At 34.4% G+C, this 18613-nt stretch overlaps 2 protein-coding genes across 3 annotated transcripts; one reads left to right on the top strand and one right to left on the bottom strand.

Moving 5' to 3' along the window:
* Window positions 1–3128: 3128 nt before the first annotated feature.
* Window positions 3129–9398, top strand: LOC111049837 (clathrin heavy chain). The gene has a single exon (XM_022336011.2). It carries the CDS (start codon window positions 4286–4288, stop codon window positions 9191–9193), a length of 4908 nt encoding a protein of 1635 aa, XP_022191703.2. The 5' UTR covers window positions 3129–4285; the 3' UTR covers window positions 9194–9398.
* Window positions 9399–9502: 104 nt separating this feature from the next.
* On the bottom strand, window positions 9503–18180 carry LOC111049838 (membrane magnesium transporter 1). 2 transcript variants are annotated; one of them, XM_022336013.2, is made up of 3 exons: window positions 17864–18180; window positions 16007–16059; window positions 9503–9901 (listed from the first exon to the last, which is right to left on the bottom strand). In XM_022336013.2, the coding sequence occupies exons 1-3, from the start codon at window positions 17943–17945 to the stop codon at window positions 9689–9691; spliced, it is 348 nt and encodes a 115-aa protein (XP_022191705.1). In that variant the 5' UTR covers window positions 17946–18180; the 3' UTR covers window positions 9503–9688. The 2 variants fall into 2 exon arrangements, with proteins under 2 accessions (XP_022191705.1, XP_022191704.2); XM_022336012.2 differs by lacking the exons at window positions 9503–9901; window positions 17864–18180 and adding an exon at window positions 11783–14610 and having other exon boundaries at window positions 16007–16064.
* Between the last annotated feature and the right edge of the window lie 433 nt (window positions 18181–18613).

Here is an 18613-nt window from a genome sequence, read left to right as displayed (position 1 = left end):
AGACAAAGCAGATAGCTCCTTTTTTGATAGAAAACTTACTTTTGAAGGCTATGCAGAAATATAACTAACAGAATAGTTCATCTCAATTATGAAAATTCTAAGTTATAATCATAAAAAGAGTTGATTTCTTAGTGAATATTATGATGTATTTGAGATATAATTAATAATTTGCTAAATTTGATTGAAAACCTAGATCCACCAGTTCTTTAAACATATTCAAAAATTTTGACTCAAAAGAAAGATACATTTCTCTTGTTACCCAACCTGAAACGTTTTGACAACTACAGCTCAAGGGAAAGTGTTGTTGATAATGGAAAGCTTAGCCTACTCAACTTTAGCTTCAACTTCCTCCAAGATCACAATTGGCAACGTATCTACATCCGACCCAATTTAATTCCTAGTGAAAATCTACCAATGTAAGTAAAAGTAAGTACAAAATATTTTATACTTTGGTATTGTGCGGCACCACTAGCATGTGAAAATAAAATTTCCGGCCGAATTCCTAGTGAAGATATTTGAAGATCGTGAAGAAGAAAAGGCATTTCTGTGAATTTAAACTTCACAGACGATACAATCCATAGTATAGACTGTCATATCCCTATGGTCTATGGTTATGATTTCTATGGTTTCTCATGTGTTGTTTCTTTCGTTAATTCGTTAATATACTCAATTCAAGACAACACTAATCACGATTCTGTAAAACCTATATTCAACGATATAATGGTAGTTGAGTGTTGAAAATTAATCTGAAATATATTCAGATGAGTCAGAATCTAGTGAAATGGCGAAGGTAGAAGGAGATTCAAGTTTCAGCTTTCTTTTCTACTAACCTCTTAAGTTCGCCGCTCCACAATGTTTGACCTTTAAAAATTGTTTTTTATTGCCTACAGGTGTGTTGTAGCTCAAAAAGGGCACACCCAAACGTAGCGGATTTTGCATGGTCTTTGCACTGGCGGCGGTTCGGGTTCGGGCAATGTAATGGATTAATGGAGCCGTCTGGTGGCAGACGACTCGTCGCATGATTTCCGATATGATCTTTGTTATGCGCACTGGTGGACTCGGCACAATAATTGATGAATCGGCTCCTAATCAAAGTCTAATCAGGACCCCCTATATACTACCGGACCTGAGCCTAGAAAAAAATGGCCGCCGTTTGTGGTCTTATAGAAATTCCTACTGAGAAAAAATCACTAATCATCTGTTTCGTATCACTAATCGTCTCAGTTTCTCGAAATCTCAGTTCGTCTAGTTTCCGTTTAAAATATCAATGGCGGCCATTATTTTTTTGTAGGCGCAGGTCCGGTATATAGGAAGTCCTGGTCTAATCGAGCCGTTTCGTCTAATAAAACGCCTTATGTGTTTCTAGCCTAAGTGTGGTTTCACACCAAAGCTGGGCCGGGCTGAGCCGAGCCGAGCGGAATCAGCATTCTATTACAATTTCAGTTCAATAAAAATTTATTCTATTACAATTTTCAGTTCAGTTTAAGTTAGTTTTTAGAGGATCATATTTCATAGTAGGGTAAACTAGTCCACGTTGGGTCACCAAAATTCAAACAGCTATAACTTGGACAAAAATAAAAAAATTATTCCTTTTTTAATTTTATATTGATTGTATTTGCTTACACTTTCATGGCAACTGCATTGATTGTCAATTGATTCTTTTATTGCAAAAACAATTTTAATAATATAAACATATAAATAAATATTGACATTTGAAAGTATTAAAAAGTATAAACTCAATCTCCCCCATTAAAACATAATTGAACATAATCTTTTAGGTTGTTTAGGTACATAATGAATTATTTTTGGTCATTTTTAGTAAATTGAATAGCTTTCTCAAAAATTGATAGGCTATTTTCAGAAAATTTCTGTTTTATTCAATCAAAAATACCATGAAGAATTTATCTTCCAAATCTCATGGATTTATCTCTTTGTATTTGATTTATCTTCCAAATCTCAAGGATTTATCTCTTCGTATTTGAAATGTTCTGTTCAAAATTTTAAACTTTAGGCGCTCAAATCTCAAAAAGTAATGATCGAAAAAAAATGTTTTTTTGAGAAAATTTTTCCATTTTGATAGCTTGATTATATACAAATCAAAAAACTTTGAAAAACATCACCAGTAGAAAGTCTAATTTCAGCCTTTGCAAAGTCTCAACCGAGGGCAAGCCGCTCATGAATTGCTGTCATGTGTACGAGGCTGGCAAATCGAGCGTAAATCGCTGTCAAGTGAACAATCTCTTAGTTCGATCTTCCCAGGTAGTGAGTTGTGCAGTATTTTGTATTTTCAACTAAAAAGTGACTTAAAAAGGCAATCGGCTTCAGTGCGAACGCAGGCAGATTCCGTTCGGCTCGGCATCGTATCGATCCGCCCGGCTCGGCTCGGCCCGGTCCGGCCTAGCATTGGTGTGAAATCCGCCTAAGGTATGATCACTTTGATTGTGTATCTGTACAGGTGGACGTCAGATTCATGATGCATGCAGCCGAAAACAAAATTTGGAGAGAGCCATACTAACACGTTGTGACGTGCTTACGGAGGTAGTGGTTCAGTGTGTGTTTCTATTGCTCTCTCCATAGTTTTTCTCATCTACACGCTTGGTCAGGCACAACCAAGAGTGCACTTCAACATCCAATGTAATCGCACCCTAACCTTCTGGAGTGAGAAAGAAGTAATAAATTGGTTAATCTGCAATAATTGAAAAAAATCAATACATTTTTACGATAAACCGTAGTTTTCCGTAAAAAATAAAATATCTCGAAAAATGTATTTTTTTATTTCTCGAATATTTAAGTCGTTAGCCGACTTGGAGGAAAATGTTCCCAATAAACGTTGTAGGCCGTTTCTTCCTGAATCCAATGATGTTTATAATTTGGGGGTTACGATCATAGATGCGGCAGTGGGAGGGGGATAAGTAGCACTGATACACTGCGGCGCGGTACAACCCTATGATTAATACGCGTAGCGGCCTACCTATCACATCGCTCCTACTAGTCTATTTATTCAAATTATGTATTTCAGGGACGCTATCTTCTGTATTTTCGGTCTTTAAACACGAATTTTCAACTCTAAGCCTCAATAATTGATAATTCTCATCATATTCTACAAATTATGATCAAAATTACAAACTTCATCTCATTATCATTATTTATGATTATATTGTAATAATAAACCATCTTGGTAGGAATCCTAGTGTTTTTCAGTCGATAAAAAATTTATATTTTATAAAGAGTGAATAATAATTATTCAATTTAGTTTAATGATGACTTTGGAATTGCAAAAGTCAAGTAATGGAGTAAACAAAAATAATATACCCCATATAGAGCACCGTGTAACAGGAGCGAAAAATTATAAATTTACAGTTGAAGCACAAAATAATGGCAATTACATCCATGTGATTTGATTGCAAAGTAAATTAATAGGCCTACATCTAACCAACTGATTTCTGTAACTACGAATAGGTACTACTTTTTATCTGGCTGAATTTGGCTGATTGTATTGGGGTAGTACTTGAATGGAAGTGGAATAGGAGATATATTTGTTGAATCTGGAATATTTGGAGAGAATACTGTTGGAAATTTATTGAGTGGACCTCAGTTAAATAGAGGTGTGAGAGCAAGCAATCAATTCATTCAATCAGTCGACCACCCTGGGACGTGACGACATCGATTTTCATTATACACTAAAGACCCCCTAACAATAATCTGAGGTCAAATTCTCTGCCTCTCTCATGTATGCTCAATGTAAGCTAGCGCCTGGACTATACAATTAAAATATAATAATACAAAACTATAATACAACCAATGGTGACAACTGTCATTTGCTTCTTAAATTATTTTGCATGAGTGCAGCTGTTCAATCAAGCTACTGCAAAAAGGTTGGTTTAGAATACAAGCAGTTATAGTGCCGATTAAATTTTAATCGTGATTAAATTTCCAAAACCCGATCAAAAAAGCTTTCTCTGATTGTTTCTCGTGAAATTAACTAAGATTAAAATTTAACCGGTCCATATTAATCTCATTCAAGATACTTTTTGACAAAACATATGAATTCAAAACCATATGTTCCATATATTTTCAAATTATTTAGATTTTTCTATAGCACGAGATTTATTTGATTGTTGGCCTTGCTGAGATATTCTGTTTCATGGATATTATTAGATAGTAAATACGTATTTTGGTGCATTCCATTATATTATAACCGGATTAGAAGCGGTCAACGTTTTGGTATGAGTTACTATATAAATAATTTAAAATAGCTTGATATTTATTATTGTTATAAGAGCAAATGAGTTCAACTTTAGCTACCAGTATGTTGCCGATCACATTAGAGGAGCACCTAGATTTTGATAAAATCGGCATTAAAACAAACAGTATTAATTTCAGTTCAATTAGTATGGAAGATGAAAGATACATTTGTGTTCAAGAAAAAAATGGAGAAAAGAGACAATTAGCTATAGTCGATGTTCAAAATAGATCAGAAATAATGAGACAAATGATTAACGCGGAGGCAATGAGTTTGAATGCTGGGTGTAGTATCATCATTTTAAAATTAACAATAGAAGGAGACCTAGTACATAAGAAACTACAAATAATTGATTTCAAAACAAAAATCTTAATCAAACAGTTTATAATGGATACTGATATTGTATTTTGGAAATGGATTTCAGAAAGCGTGATAGCTCTTGTTACTGGAAGTAGTGTTTATCATTGGTCAATAGATGGGGATTCAGATCCAGTAAAGATTTTTGATAGACATCAGATAATGAAAGGAGATCAGATTATCAGCTACAAGGCTGATAATATATTGAATTGGGTTCTACTGATTGGGTTGAGCTGTCAAAATAATAGAGTAGTCGGCACAATGCAACTTTACTGTGTGCAGGTGGCTCGGTCCCAGATCATTGAAGCGCACTCAGCGTGTTTCACCACTTTCAAAATGGAGGGCAATCAGACACCATCGAATTTAATATGTTTAGCGTCGCGACAGGAACAAAGTGGCAAACTGTACATTATAGAAACAGGCCAAACACCTACTGGCAATGCACCGTTTTCTAAAAAAACGGTCGATATGACTTTCATATCTGAGCACTATGACTTTCCAGTAGCGATTCAACCCAGTTCAAAGTATGACTTCATTTTTGTGATTACCAAGTATGGATATTTGCATTTGTTTGAAGTGGAGACGGCGATTTGCATTTTTGTTTTGAACATTCCAAGTGATGGCACAGTGTTTCTGACGGTGCCACAAAATGAGACTGGTGGTATATTGGCAATCAACAGCAAAGGAAAATTACTATCTGCTGCAATCAATGAGACCAATATGATAGATTACCTAAGACACACTCTTGCTAATCCAGTATTGGCATGCCGATTAGCTCTCAAACATAATATAAGTGGAGCTGATGATCTGTTTCTAGAGAATTTCAATCAATCTGTTGCTAATAGAAATTTTGTTGAAGCAGTCAAAATAGCAGCAAATGCTCCAAATGGTATACTAAGAACACCGCAAACTATGCAAGTCTTCCAAAGCGTAAGCTGTCAACCTGGGGAAAAAGCTCCTATTCGTTTGTACTTTGAAGCATTACTTGAGAATGGAAGACTGAATGCATTTGAATCCATAGCACTGTGCAAACCTGTGATAGCTCAAAATCGCATCAACATTCTCCATCAATGGTTACAAGACGATAAATTTGAATATTCTGAACAGCTAGGGGATCTAATTAAGCCTGCTAATACACTATTGGCGCTTTCTGTATATTTACGTGCAAATATTCCACATAAAGTCATTCAATGTTTCTTGGAAACCCATGAATATCAGAAAATCATTTTATATTCACAAAAAGTTGGTTACAACCCCGATTATTTAACTCTTTTGAGATCTATAATTTGGTCTGATGCAAAACAAGCAGTTTCATTTGCAAAAAGTTTAGTCGCTGACAGTAATATCTCAGTAGATGTTAACAATATTGTTGATTTATTTATTGAGAATAATTCCATTCAAGAATGTACTGATTTTTTGCTGGATTTTCTAAGTAGAAATAGTCCAGAGGATTGCTCGCTTCAGACACGTCTTTTGGAAATGACTATAACTTCAGCGCCAGCGGTAGCCGATGATATTCTCCAGCGGAAGCTTCTCTCCCACTATGATCAAAATCGAATTGCACAGCTTTGTGAGAAATTTGGCTTGTTTGAGAGAGCTCTTGATCATTACACTGAACTGAATGACATCAAACGCATTCTGGTCAACAGTCAGTTGCTCAATCCAGTCTGGCTTGTCAATTTCTTCAGCAAACTTTCAATTGAAGACACATTAACTTGCCTTGATACTATGCTTTTAGCAAATATGCGGCATAATACACAAGCGTGTGTACAGATAGCTGTCAGATATTATGAACAGCTAACAATAAAAGTTATAATTGACATTTTTGAGAGGTATAAGTGTTATGAAGGTATCTTTCATTTTCTAGCATCTGTAATTGCTTTCAATAATGAAGAGCAGGTACATTTTAAATATATAGAAGCTGCATGTAAAACAAATCAATTCAAAGAGTTGGAGCGTATGTGTCGAGAATCGAATTTCTATAATGGGCGGAATGTTTTCAATTACTTGAAGAGCGCTAAGCTCCAAGATCAGATCTCCATCATTATTGTTTGTGATAGATTCAACTTTGTTGACGAACTAGTAATCTATCTATACCAAAATAATTTACATAAGTATATAGAGGTTTATGTACAGAAGGTCAATGCGTCTCGACTTCCTGCTGTAGTGGGGTCGCTTTTGGATGCTGGCTGTCACGAGGAAATTGTCAAAAATCTGATCAGCACTGTACCGAATCTTTACTCCACAGTTGAACTCATTGATCAAGTTGAAAGAAGAAACAGATTGAAATTGCTTTTGCCGTGGCTTGAACAGCAGGTGGAGAAAGGCAACGGAAATTCCTACATTTCTAATAGTCTAGCAAAAATTCACATTGACACAAACAACAACCCCGAACGCTTCTTGAAAGAGAACCGATTTTATGACAGTCTAACAATTGGAAAGTATTGTGAAAAACGAAATCCTCACTTGTCATTCATAGCATACAAACGCGGCCAGTGTGATCAGGAGGTTATCAAACTATGCCAAGATGCGTCACTATTCAAGCTTGAAGCTGGCTATCTGATTGAAAGGGGCGAGCTGCATCTGTGGGCACAAGTCCTGAATGAGGAGCAAAACACGAACAGGAGCAGGAAGGCACTCGTCGATCATGTTGTCAAATACCTATTAGAAACAAAGAACCCACAAGAAATAACCACCACTATTAAAGCATTTGTAGCAGCTAATGTAACTCACGAGCTATTAGAATTGTTGGAAAGATTACTTTTCGATAATTCTACATTTTCAGAATTCTCTACAAACAGCACTCTTCAGAATTTACTTTTACTAACAGCAATGAAATCGGACAAGTCACGAGTTTTGGAGTACATTGATAGGCTGAATGCGTACGATCCGACCATGATTTCGAATGTAGCAATCAACAATGGACTTTTTGAAGAGGTTATCGCAATCCACACGAAATTCAATGACAATGCTAATGCTATCCTTACCATCATCAATTATCTAGATGATATGGAAAGAGCATACAATTTTGCTGAACGCTGTAATGAAACAATTGTATGGAGTCACTTGGCTGAAGCACAACTTGAAAAAGGCTTTATTAAAGAAGCTATTCAATCATTCATAAAAGCAGAAGATCCTACAAAATCAATGGATGTGATTGGAAAGGCAGGAGACAATTTGAAAGAACTGAAAGACTTTCTGATTATGGCCAGGAAAAAGATGAGTAATTCATATGTAGATGATGAACTTTTGTACATTTATGCAATTTCCAAAAAACACACAGAGATTGAGGAGTTTCTTTCACAGAGCAATCATGCTGATCTATTGAAACTTGGTGAAAGGTGTTTCAATAGCTCCTTGTTTGAAGCTGCCAAAATTTTTTTCAGCAAAATTGCAAATTTTGCTGCCCTAGCCTCAACGTGTGTTCGTTTGAATGAGTTAGAGGAAGCAGTAAGCAATGCCAGAAAAGCAAATATTTTGAAGACTTGGAAAGAGGTTTGTTTTGCTTGCATCGAAAACGGCCATTTTGCTCTAGCCCAAGTTTGCGGACTGAATGTTGTGACATGTGTCGATGAATTAGTCGATGTTATTGACTTCTACAACCACAGAGGATATTTCAATGAGCTCATGTCATTATTAGAGAGTGCTCTAAGTCTTGAAAATGTAAACATGGGAATTTTTACTGAACTGGCGATTCTGTATTCTCAATTCGCGACTAATAAATTGAGAGAACACTTGGAACTATTTTGGTCTCGTATGAATATTCCAAAAGTTTTGAAAGCTGCCATGAAAGCACACTTATGGTCTGACCTAGTTTTTCTTTACGACAAGTGTGAGGACTATGATAATGCAATAAGTGTTATGATTGATCATCCCACCGAAGCTTGGAAGGGTTGTTATTTCAAAGATATGATACCCAAAGTAACAAACATTGAGCTCTACTATAGCGCCGTCTCTTTCTACTTGGAGTACAAACCTCTTCTTCTCAACGAAATCTTATTAATTTTAGCGCCTCGTATAGATCACTCACGATGCATAAATTTCTTTTCAAGAGCCGGACATTTGAAATTCATTCAGAAATATCTTATGTCAGTGCAATCTCTAAACAATAAGGCAATCAATGAAGCATTAAACAGTTTGTACATTGAAGAATACAACTACGACAAACTGATAACATCAATCAACAATTATGACAATTTCGATATTATTGTTTTGGCTCAAAAACTTGAAGATCACCAGCTCATAGAATTTCGGAGAATAGCGGCATACTTGTATAAAAAGAACAATCGATGGAATAGGAGCATGCAGCTTTGCAGAGATAACGGACTTTATAAAGACGCTATCGAATACGCTGCAGACTCACACAAACATGAACTAATAGAAGATTTATTGATTTACTTTTTGGAAGGAGGAAAATTCGATTTCTTTGTTGCTGCTTTATTTCAGTGCTACAATCAACTCCGACCTGATGTAATAATGGAACTTTCATGGAAATACGATGCTCTCAACTATGCAATGCCTTATTTTGTTCAAGTAATCCATGACTACATGAATAAAATCAATTCATTGCTTGAATTGACAAATCAGCAGTGATTTGAAACAGGTTTATGTTCAACCTATATTATTCAATTCATTGAAGTCGATAATCATTATTTTATCAAGGGTGGTTTAAAGTGAATACAGTATTTGTTCAACATTAGACATAAAATATTATTATCTTGAAATATCTTTTAGTTACTGGATATTCAAATTGTTATTCTACAATACATACATTTCTTACATTAAAACAAGTTAGAAAATCATAGAAGTAGTTTCATTTCTCAATATTAATCCTAGTCTAAAGTAGTGTTGTTCAAGTAATATTTTTTAACTTTTCCCACTAATCCAATAAAATGAAAATTCCATGAACGGCGAATAACACAATTTATAATCAAATAGTTAACAAAAACATAATCAAGGTGACGTTTACAAAAGTGAGATTTTTATATTATAGTGGAACACATATCAATAAAAACGTTCAATGCTTTGAGCCAATAATGAATAGAAGGTTAAAAAGATGATGAATTACAGATCGAAGTGGCATTGGAATCACGAAGCAGCTTCCCTACGATGTGGAGGAATGTAATCTGGGGACAGAGCTTTACCGCGATGGTTGAATGTGTAGAACGAAGGAAGATTCCTTACAGTTTCCCACGACTTTGATTCCAGTTCCACAGTCGCTCGTATTTCTTTGAACTCGCCAGCAATTTGCATTATGCCGTACATTGTCATAAACAAGCTCACTATCCCCTGGATAAGTATCTGAAATTAAAGAAAATTTACGTAATAGCTTCTGACACAATGCCTTGTAAAATTTCGAGATATTACAGCAATTTTCAGCACTACAATATAGTCGATCGCATTTCCTTACACAGTAATAAAATAATGTTTAACTAGTGCCCTTGTGCCATATCAGTGTGAGTACCGTAGGTATCATAAAATACAAAATCTACTTATCATATACATAATTCTGTGAAAAACAATTATGGGACAGTTAATATAATAATACCGAGAGACCTGGCTGGCTCAGGTCTGGTGTCAGAGATTTCAGGTCGCAACTGATCAATTTCAGGGCCTCTGATATGACCTAACGACTGCTTTTTAGGCAGCCGGGACCGACGGAAACTGTCCGAAACACGGAACACATGAGTTGTGTCAGTTGAAAATATAACAGTACTTCATTATTTTCATGTAATATAAAATTAATTGAACAGAGTACAGAATAAATTATAAGAGTAATAAACAGAGTTATAATTATTGACAAAGCGAGCTGAACCACTACCTCCATAAACAAAGCCATACATGTGTGTCAAAGCATGACAGGTGGTTGATGGTAACGTCAGCACAGGTAGGGGTCCTGCACCAATAGAAACACTAGCTGATATAGAACAGCTGAAATCGACAAATTTTTATTGGAGTAGGAGCCCTATCTGTCACACGAATGCACTACGGGTTTGTTTACGGAGGTAGTGGTTACACTCACATCTATTTTTGGACGTTCGATTTTTTGCCGTCTTTATGATTTCTACCAGGGGCCTATTTCACAAAGGTACAAGCATTATTACCAACCATGGTTACGGACAAGTAATTGTAGTTACAAGTTTACAAGTACTCACGTTTCACAAAACTTTATGATCTACAAGTTTACAATTTTACAAGTCTACAAGTGATGTAACTTGTAAATATAGTGCTATGGAGGTAGTTGTTGAGCATTGGAGCATTGTATCTATTTTCATAGACAAAAATGATTGTAAAAATATAGTCTCTTTGAATAGCTTTACATACTTTTTACTTATAGTGATGCATAATAATACTGACAAAAATACATTTCACTGTCTATAAAAGTAAATTGCTTATAGACAGAAAAAGTAGAGAAAGGAAGTTGTTGGCAGCCAGTGCTTTTCATTACTTCACTTTCCTTTTACAAAACATCTCTCTAATTAATGTAAATCAATGGAAAGTTGGCGCTGACCATCAGTAACTTTCCGTCTCAACATTCCCTGTCTATCCAGAGAATTGTCAGTTCAACTTGATTGCATTATAATAACTTCCTCCACAACGACCAGTTCTCTGCGTGAGGAGGAGAGTTCTATAGACAACACATGATACAATCACAATGAAATATAAATAAATAGTGAATAATAAAATTGATTTAGACATTTGTACTAACTTAAATTGGAAAAATGATCTTTAAGAAATGAATAATCCATATTTGAAAGGGTTGATCTCACCATGTGGGGCCCATGGTTATCCAAAGGTAGGAAAATAGCATGAAATGTTTTATGTTGAAACAAAACAAAACTTATGTTTAGTTTTTGTTGAACCACACTATGACAAACGAGATAAAATATATAACATATGGATAAAATTCAATTTAAATAAAGATTATATTTAAACTGGCACTGTTCAAACGGCAAAAGCCACGTGAATTTGATATCATTAGATTAACTTATTGTAAAAGTGTAATACATCTTTAGTGTTGGGATGAAAGTGATAGGAGTAAACGTATATCATCATTAGAGATAGAGAGAGGTTTAATTTCAATTTATATAGCTACATTCTACAATAGTAAAGTATCCAGAACTCAAAAATGTACCGATAGTTGGATTTATGGTATCTTTCGATAATAAATGAAAAGAATAGTTTCAAGATATTGAAAACCAGTTTATAATGCTAAATTACAAATAACTTTCCAATTCTAAATAATACATCCAAACCAAACCTGCATTAAATTTCTATAGTAATTATGACTACAAATGATGTAATTTTTTTCAGTTGATGGTAATTTATAAAACAAATATTAATTAATGTCAGTTTAAAATATGAAATATCGGAACTATATTGACACATGAATAAAACGTGAAGTTAGAAAATTTGAATCACGCTTCTTCAGAGAGCGTGTCTAAAACTTTGTACATTGAATAATCAATTTAATTTAATAATTTAATTCCATTGTCAATTAATAGCATTATTAGAACCTATATTATCAATAACAATTAATTATTATCAATTATACTATTATTCTATAATGTTGTACGAATTCGTAGTAGACGCTAATCAAGCCCAGAATGTAATGTAGCTTACGTTCTATTTTATCTGATCAATCAATCAAGCCCAGGTGTGGCTTGAACTAAGAATTGAAATTATGTTCGAAAATAGGTGCAGTAGTTTGAATTAGATACTTTGCAAGGAGTGAAATTTAAATAATTTTAGGGGCTTTTCATTCAAGTAGAAATATTAAAAATACTAAATGGACAAATTTCAAAAAAAACAACAGAATATTCAAACTGTACTAGCATGTTCACTTCAATAGGCCTACGAAAAAATACATCTTAGTAGGCAATTAGGAAAATAATCAGAAATTCAGAAATACTTGATAACATTTTAGTAAAAATACATATCATACACGAAAATTATATCACCCTAATGTCATTTAGAACACAACAAACAAGAGAAAATAGACCTCTTCTTACAATGAACCGATTCCACAAAATTCACTTCAATTATCAAATGATTAACAAATAATTTCAAATTTTTAAAAATCATCAACACAAAAATCTATTCAAGAAAACACCAATCGAGCCTGATTATAAAAAATTGAGAGACTTTTCATCATATTTAGAAGGAGGAATTATTTTTACACATATAATTTCCTTTCTTTTAGTAGAATGAGAATTGTATTTCCTAGTATTAGTAATAGTAGGACTGGAACTTGTTTGATATGAAACGATTTCCTCAGGAGGGACTTGCTGCATGCTTCGCTGAGAAACTGTATCCACATGCGACGAATTTGACGGTAGAGAGTTCAAAATCGAATCCATACATTTCCAATGATTCTGTACAGCTTCAAGTTGTTGGAAGTTGGTGATCTTATCTTGTAATGTGGTCAATAATTGTTCAGTAAACCTTTCCTTTGCTTCGACGAACATTTGATGACTTGGAGGAGGAGGCAGCAGATGAGTAGGAGGGGGAGAAGAAGGAGAGGTTGGCTTTGCGATTTCGACATGACTTAGAATGAAGTTGTCAACAACCGTCGGATCGTCAAACAGTTTTTGTATTTGGTCATCAACTTCATCATCATTACTGGGAGAATAAACATTGATAAGGTCTAATTCTTCCGCTTCTGTTCCTTCTGGTTCTCTATCGTCTTCTAATTCTTCTTCCTCTCTTTCTTCTCTGATTTTTTCTTCTTGAGGTATATCAACTACTACGAGATTCTCATCACAAGACTCGTTCACTACTAATAAATCATCTTCATTGACAAAAACAGCTTCTTGGTCACCAGAAAATTTGGCAACCAAATGTATGTGCTTACACATGTTACTCTTCTTTGTGTAATCTATACAGGTGCATGTGTATTGATGAAAACAAGCGTTGCAGTGGTAGCATTTCATGTTACAATTTTTACAAATTGAGGATTGGATTTTTTCAACACCGAAATAGCAGTCACCTTTGGAAGAGGGAACTTGCCATTCTCCATCTGACTGAAAAAATACATTTTCAGAACCAATACTAAGACTAGCCTTGTGACGATTCCTAATTCCTTTAATTTTCAATTGGATTTTTTTCTTGGAAGTCTTTGTCAAAGTATCATTCTTATGCCCTACATGTGTTTTAATAAAAGTTATCTGAACCTTTCCATTTTCTTTCAAAACAGCAATGATTGCTGCAGGACAAAAGGCATTGATTTTACAAGATTCAATAGTTCGAGAAACGCGTTTGCCACTCCCTTTCGGGCTAAAAACTCCACTACGATAACAAGAGAATCGGAAACATTTTTTCGCTTTTCTATTTGATCTATTGAATTTCGAGGAAGTTGTTATCTCTATGTTCGCTTTCCAGTTATGGAATGCAATCAAATTTTCAGATTCTAAAAAATCGATATCTAAATAAATTCCATGCTTTTGAAAGAAGTGATCATACATAATTTTATTCGCCTTTCCTCCAGAGCAATGTAGAACAGAATGCGCGCACAGAGGGCAAATTCGTTTTACTCGTAAGTTTGAAGTCAACAAACCATGCTTCTTCTGCTGATGATTATCAAGAGATCGTTTCGAAGAGAACTTTTTAGAGCACAGACTGCAGGTGAATCGTGGATCATTTCGCCTCATATTGAACTCTGAGTAAGGATTTTTATGCACTAGCTTTTCATGACGGAGCATGGCACTCTTAGTGAACGTTGAGTAGTCGCACAATGAACACACATTCTTATTTTTGAAAAGATGAATCGCATTCATGTGAGTGAGATAGTGTTCTTTTCGCTTGAAATATTTATCACAGGTCACACAATACGACTCTTCGTTTGCTCCATGTTGTTCTCTTCGATGTCTGTACAAGTTGCTCGCTTTACTGAATTTCTTGTTACACTCTACACATTTGACAATCATCGTGAATAGAATTCCAGTGATGATATGATGATACTCAAGCAGCAATATCGCGTCCGATATATTCTCACATCAGAGCACTTTGATCTGGAAATGGAAAGCCTTTTATGTAGCCTAATCACTTCTCAACAAATTGAATACGGTAAATCTAATAGAGGACATTATTGAATTACATAGAATGCCTGCGCTGAATTCATAAGAAAGTCGTGAGATATTCGAAGCTTGAAAAAACTCAAAATCTGACTGATGAATTTGAACATTAGTAGGAATACAACTGATCATGGAGACCGAACATTAGTGGATTCAGAAATGTTATCTGTAATAAATTTAACTAATCGTTCTGTATTTACATATAATTATCAAATTATTTACAATAGTTTGAGAAAAAGTAAGAACTGTTAATTGAACTGCTGCTGTATGGACAAGTACATAAAGTAGATTTATAAGGATAAACATTTGGAGAAAAAATAGTTCATTTACATGAGGACACCAGTGGTGTGCGTGTGTAAAGCAAGCTGGGTGTCCTGAGTGATATACCAGCGGAAAAACAAAAATCGATAAAGTTTCAAATAAATAGATCTGGCGAGTATTTTGAAATTCAATGACTGATATTTTCTGTAATGGAACCAATAAAATTTGACCAAGTTATCATATATAAATAAAAAATTTATTTTAATAAAAACATATTTAATAAAAAATAATTTTCATTCCAATTCAATTCTATAATTCCATTTTCTAATTTTATTCTACTTCATTTCTGATTTCTAATTTTAAATCTCCTCTTTTCTATCAATTCATAATCTACACCTTTCCTTATCCATAACCCACTCAAATTTGAAATCTCCCGCTTGTAACCCATAATGGCCCACCAACTACTTTCATAATACTCCTTCAATCAGTACGCCTCCCTTCGTCTGTACTGCACCGTCTGTGCTCTATGCTCTACACAACATCTCCACCGCGTCTCTGTGGTCACGACCATTGGAATATTCAAATCTGCACCACTTCCTGTTTGATTGACAAAGGGAGCCCAGCTCTCGAAAATTTTCGTTTATAATGTAAGTTTTCAAGAGTTTTTAATCTATCTGTGTCGTGTTTAGAGTGATCAGTATTCAGGTGTTCAGTATAGTACAAACAGTGCAGTAGTCCATGTGAACGAATTAACCATTTTGATTGGTAATAGTAAAATGAACGGCTATTGACATGTCAATACCATCGTACCTTGAACCGATCATTTTTCCAATTCTTTCTACAATGAGATTCATGTTGTACCTTCACTAACCACACTTTTAATCCCCTATTAGCAAATCCATGGAAATTTCAAAGAAAAACTGATTATCAAGTGAGGAATAACGCAAAGAAACCATTGATATTCAATCTAGATATTTGCATGGTCTATCGTCTGCTTCTATGTAACGTGAATTAAGTTATTAATTTTGTTTCCAAGTAAGGAAGTTGAACCTTGAAAATGTAGAGTACTCACATCAAGCGGTAAAGACGTAAATTCCTGCTCAGTAATTCTTAAGTAAGCTCGATCTGGAAAACAATATTTATTTATAATAGATTTCACACACAACATTAGTTTGTAGATATTTCTTCTGTTTAAATTGAGAAAGACTATCACTGAAACGCTGAAAACTAAGTGAAAATTTTAAATCAAACTTTATTTCAACACTATATATGAGGGACATTTTTTTCAACCTCAGATTGGTCATAGATAAAGATAAATTATCTATGTTTATATACATGTAAGTATATAAAAGTATCATTTTTCACCAAAAGTTACTTACACTTACGATTAGGCATTTTTCTGATTTTTATTTTTTATTCTAGGCAAAGTTTGAGGCATTTTTCATACCAGTGGTCCAGCCTACAAGAAAAAACCCTCTTCATAGAATGTTGCTGCCAAATGAGTTTAAGTGAGCTATGACTTGTTTTGGAGCTCTTTGTTAGTTTTTGGAAGCTCTGCCCTCAAAACTCATATGTCTTGAGTTTGGGAAAATATATAAGTTAATAGTGGCCAAGTCAAGTTTGTATGGTGGGTTATCAAAATTATTCCATTTGATTTGCAGGAGAAGCAGTTTGATAGCACCAGCGCACTGTGAGTCCAGTGACCGGAGAACTGTCAAAATACTTTTTCTTCGGTAGGGTTCACGTGAGTAAAAGTCCAATTCCTAAGCAACGACTCAAACGGCGCTGTATTCAAAGCTGTACTGTACACTATTGTAGTGTAGTCTTTATATATTGGCATATATGATCTGCCTGAAAAACGCCGTCTTAATACAGCGTGGTTAGAGTTGTTGCTTAGAAATTGGGCCTCTTAATTTCAGTCAACCTATTATGCCTAGTCCACATGTTGAGTCAGTTGCTGTCCCCGCCTGGTAATGCCTAGTTCAAATCTAGAACAGCGCTGGCAAACCACACACTGGCGATGGTCGTATTGACCTTCATTGGGCCAACATATGAATGCGGCATCAGGCCTACACATATCTGATTTATTCTTACTGAGGATCGAATTCACCAAAACGAAAACTTGGTTTGAGCTCCAGTTGATTCTAAAGCTGCGTTTACCAAAAAATTATCAACAAAATGTTAATAACTTGATCCTTTTAACATTTTGTTAATAACTTTGGTGTGAACGCAGCTTTAATAGACAAGAAAATCATCTTACAAAACTAATTCAAAATCATCTGACTTAGAACCAACTACCGCTCAAACATAATTTTCATTTTTGGTGAATTTGGGCATTAGCCAATAATCTACGTAACTCTTCGTATACGGAAACCTATACGTTTGCTTAATACTGACTTCTAAGTTTGCTTAACATATAAGTTTCCTCAACTTATATGAATTGCATGTACTTTATAGCTGTAAAGTATTATAGCATAGGCTACTTAGGCAACACTCACTTGTAAATTGTTGTGAACAATGTCATTCCACTTTTGGTTAGAATTGATTTAGTACGTTATTTTGATCACAAAAATTAGACTCCGGCCATTCATTTTTTTCTAATAATAAAAAATGAATGAACAAGATGACATACTAGCCTAGATTCCAACCAAACGTATGATGACAGGTAAGCTATGTTGGCAAAGAGTTTTGACTTACACCTTTGTAGGTAGTAACTTGTTCTTGAAATAAAAATTATATTGAAAAAATTTAAAGATTTAACAGAGCCTACAAGCTTACTAATACAGAACCTTGCCTTGAACCTGACTGTAGTATAAAATATAGTGCTCTTGTAACTGCTAATTATTTATTAAATCAAAAATGAAAAACTTTAATGAAATCTCGCTTTTGAATAATAATTAAAATAAGTATAGATAATTTTATAACTTACGTTGGGCAGCTGAATATGCTGCATGAAGTAATGCAATCACTCCAAAAATTAAACACAACTTATGACCTGATGATCTAGCCATTACTGCAAATTTTGAAAATTTCAAGTTTAAGATATATTTATATCGAAGTATTTTCTAAGACTTGTCCAAGATCAATTGAAGTTGAAAATATAAACAAGCAATGCGCCTAAACACAAGTTCAATAGTAGATTAGTATTATTATTACTAATATAAATTGTAGGTTATGTCTTACTTAAGTGTATACAAGGACGTCAGACGTCACATTTCACTTTCTTTGCACACTCTTCCTCTTGAACTCTCGAATATTGTAATGCGCATGTTCCAACTTCCGATAGCATTCAGCGCTCCAGGTGCTCATTTTGTCAGCTACAACGTTGAAATTGCTGATAATAGAAATTTATGAATTTCTGTAATATATAAATATCGGGGCACCGAGCTTCGCTCGTTCTTCCCCGAATTTTGATTCAAACTCTATAAATATTTCAAAAAGTAGGTTATATGTTCCATAAACTTGAATTCAGGTCCAATTTTAGGTCCAAACATGTGAAAAAAGAAAAGTTCTAATTCAGATTGTTTACAAACTAAATTTAATAACAAAATAGCACTCACCAATCACTTAAAACTGTAAAATAATGATTAACTTTGAAAATTATGATATACTCTAATTTGAAAAGATATTCCATGTCATGTCAACAAATCAGATTAATTTGATCAAGTCTCGATTAAAA

This window comes from Nilaparvata lugens, chromosome 3 (assembly GCF_014356525.2).
Source record: "Nilaparvata lugens isolate BPH chromosome 3, ASM1435652v1, whole genome shotgun sequence".
Classification (NCBI taxonomy): domain Eukaryota; kingdom Metazoa; phylum Arthropoda; class Insecta; order Hemiptera; family Delphacidae; genus Nilaparvata; species Nilaparvata lugens.
Note: the sequence above shows the minus strand (reverse complement) of the source record. Positions and strands in the feature narration are given on the sequence as shown.

Coding starts and splice junctions, on each gene's coding strand:
- LOC111049837 (XM_022336011.2), top strand. CDS start 4,286: ATGAGTTCAACTTTAGCTACCAGTATGTTGCCGATCACATTAGAGGAG.
- LOC111049838 (XM_022336012.2), bottom strand. CDS start 14,526: ATGATTGTCAAATGTGTAGAGTGTAACAAGAAATTCAGTAAAGCGAGC.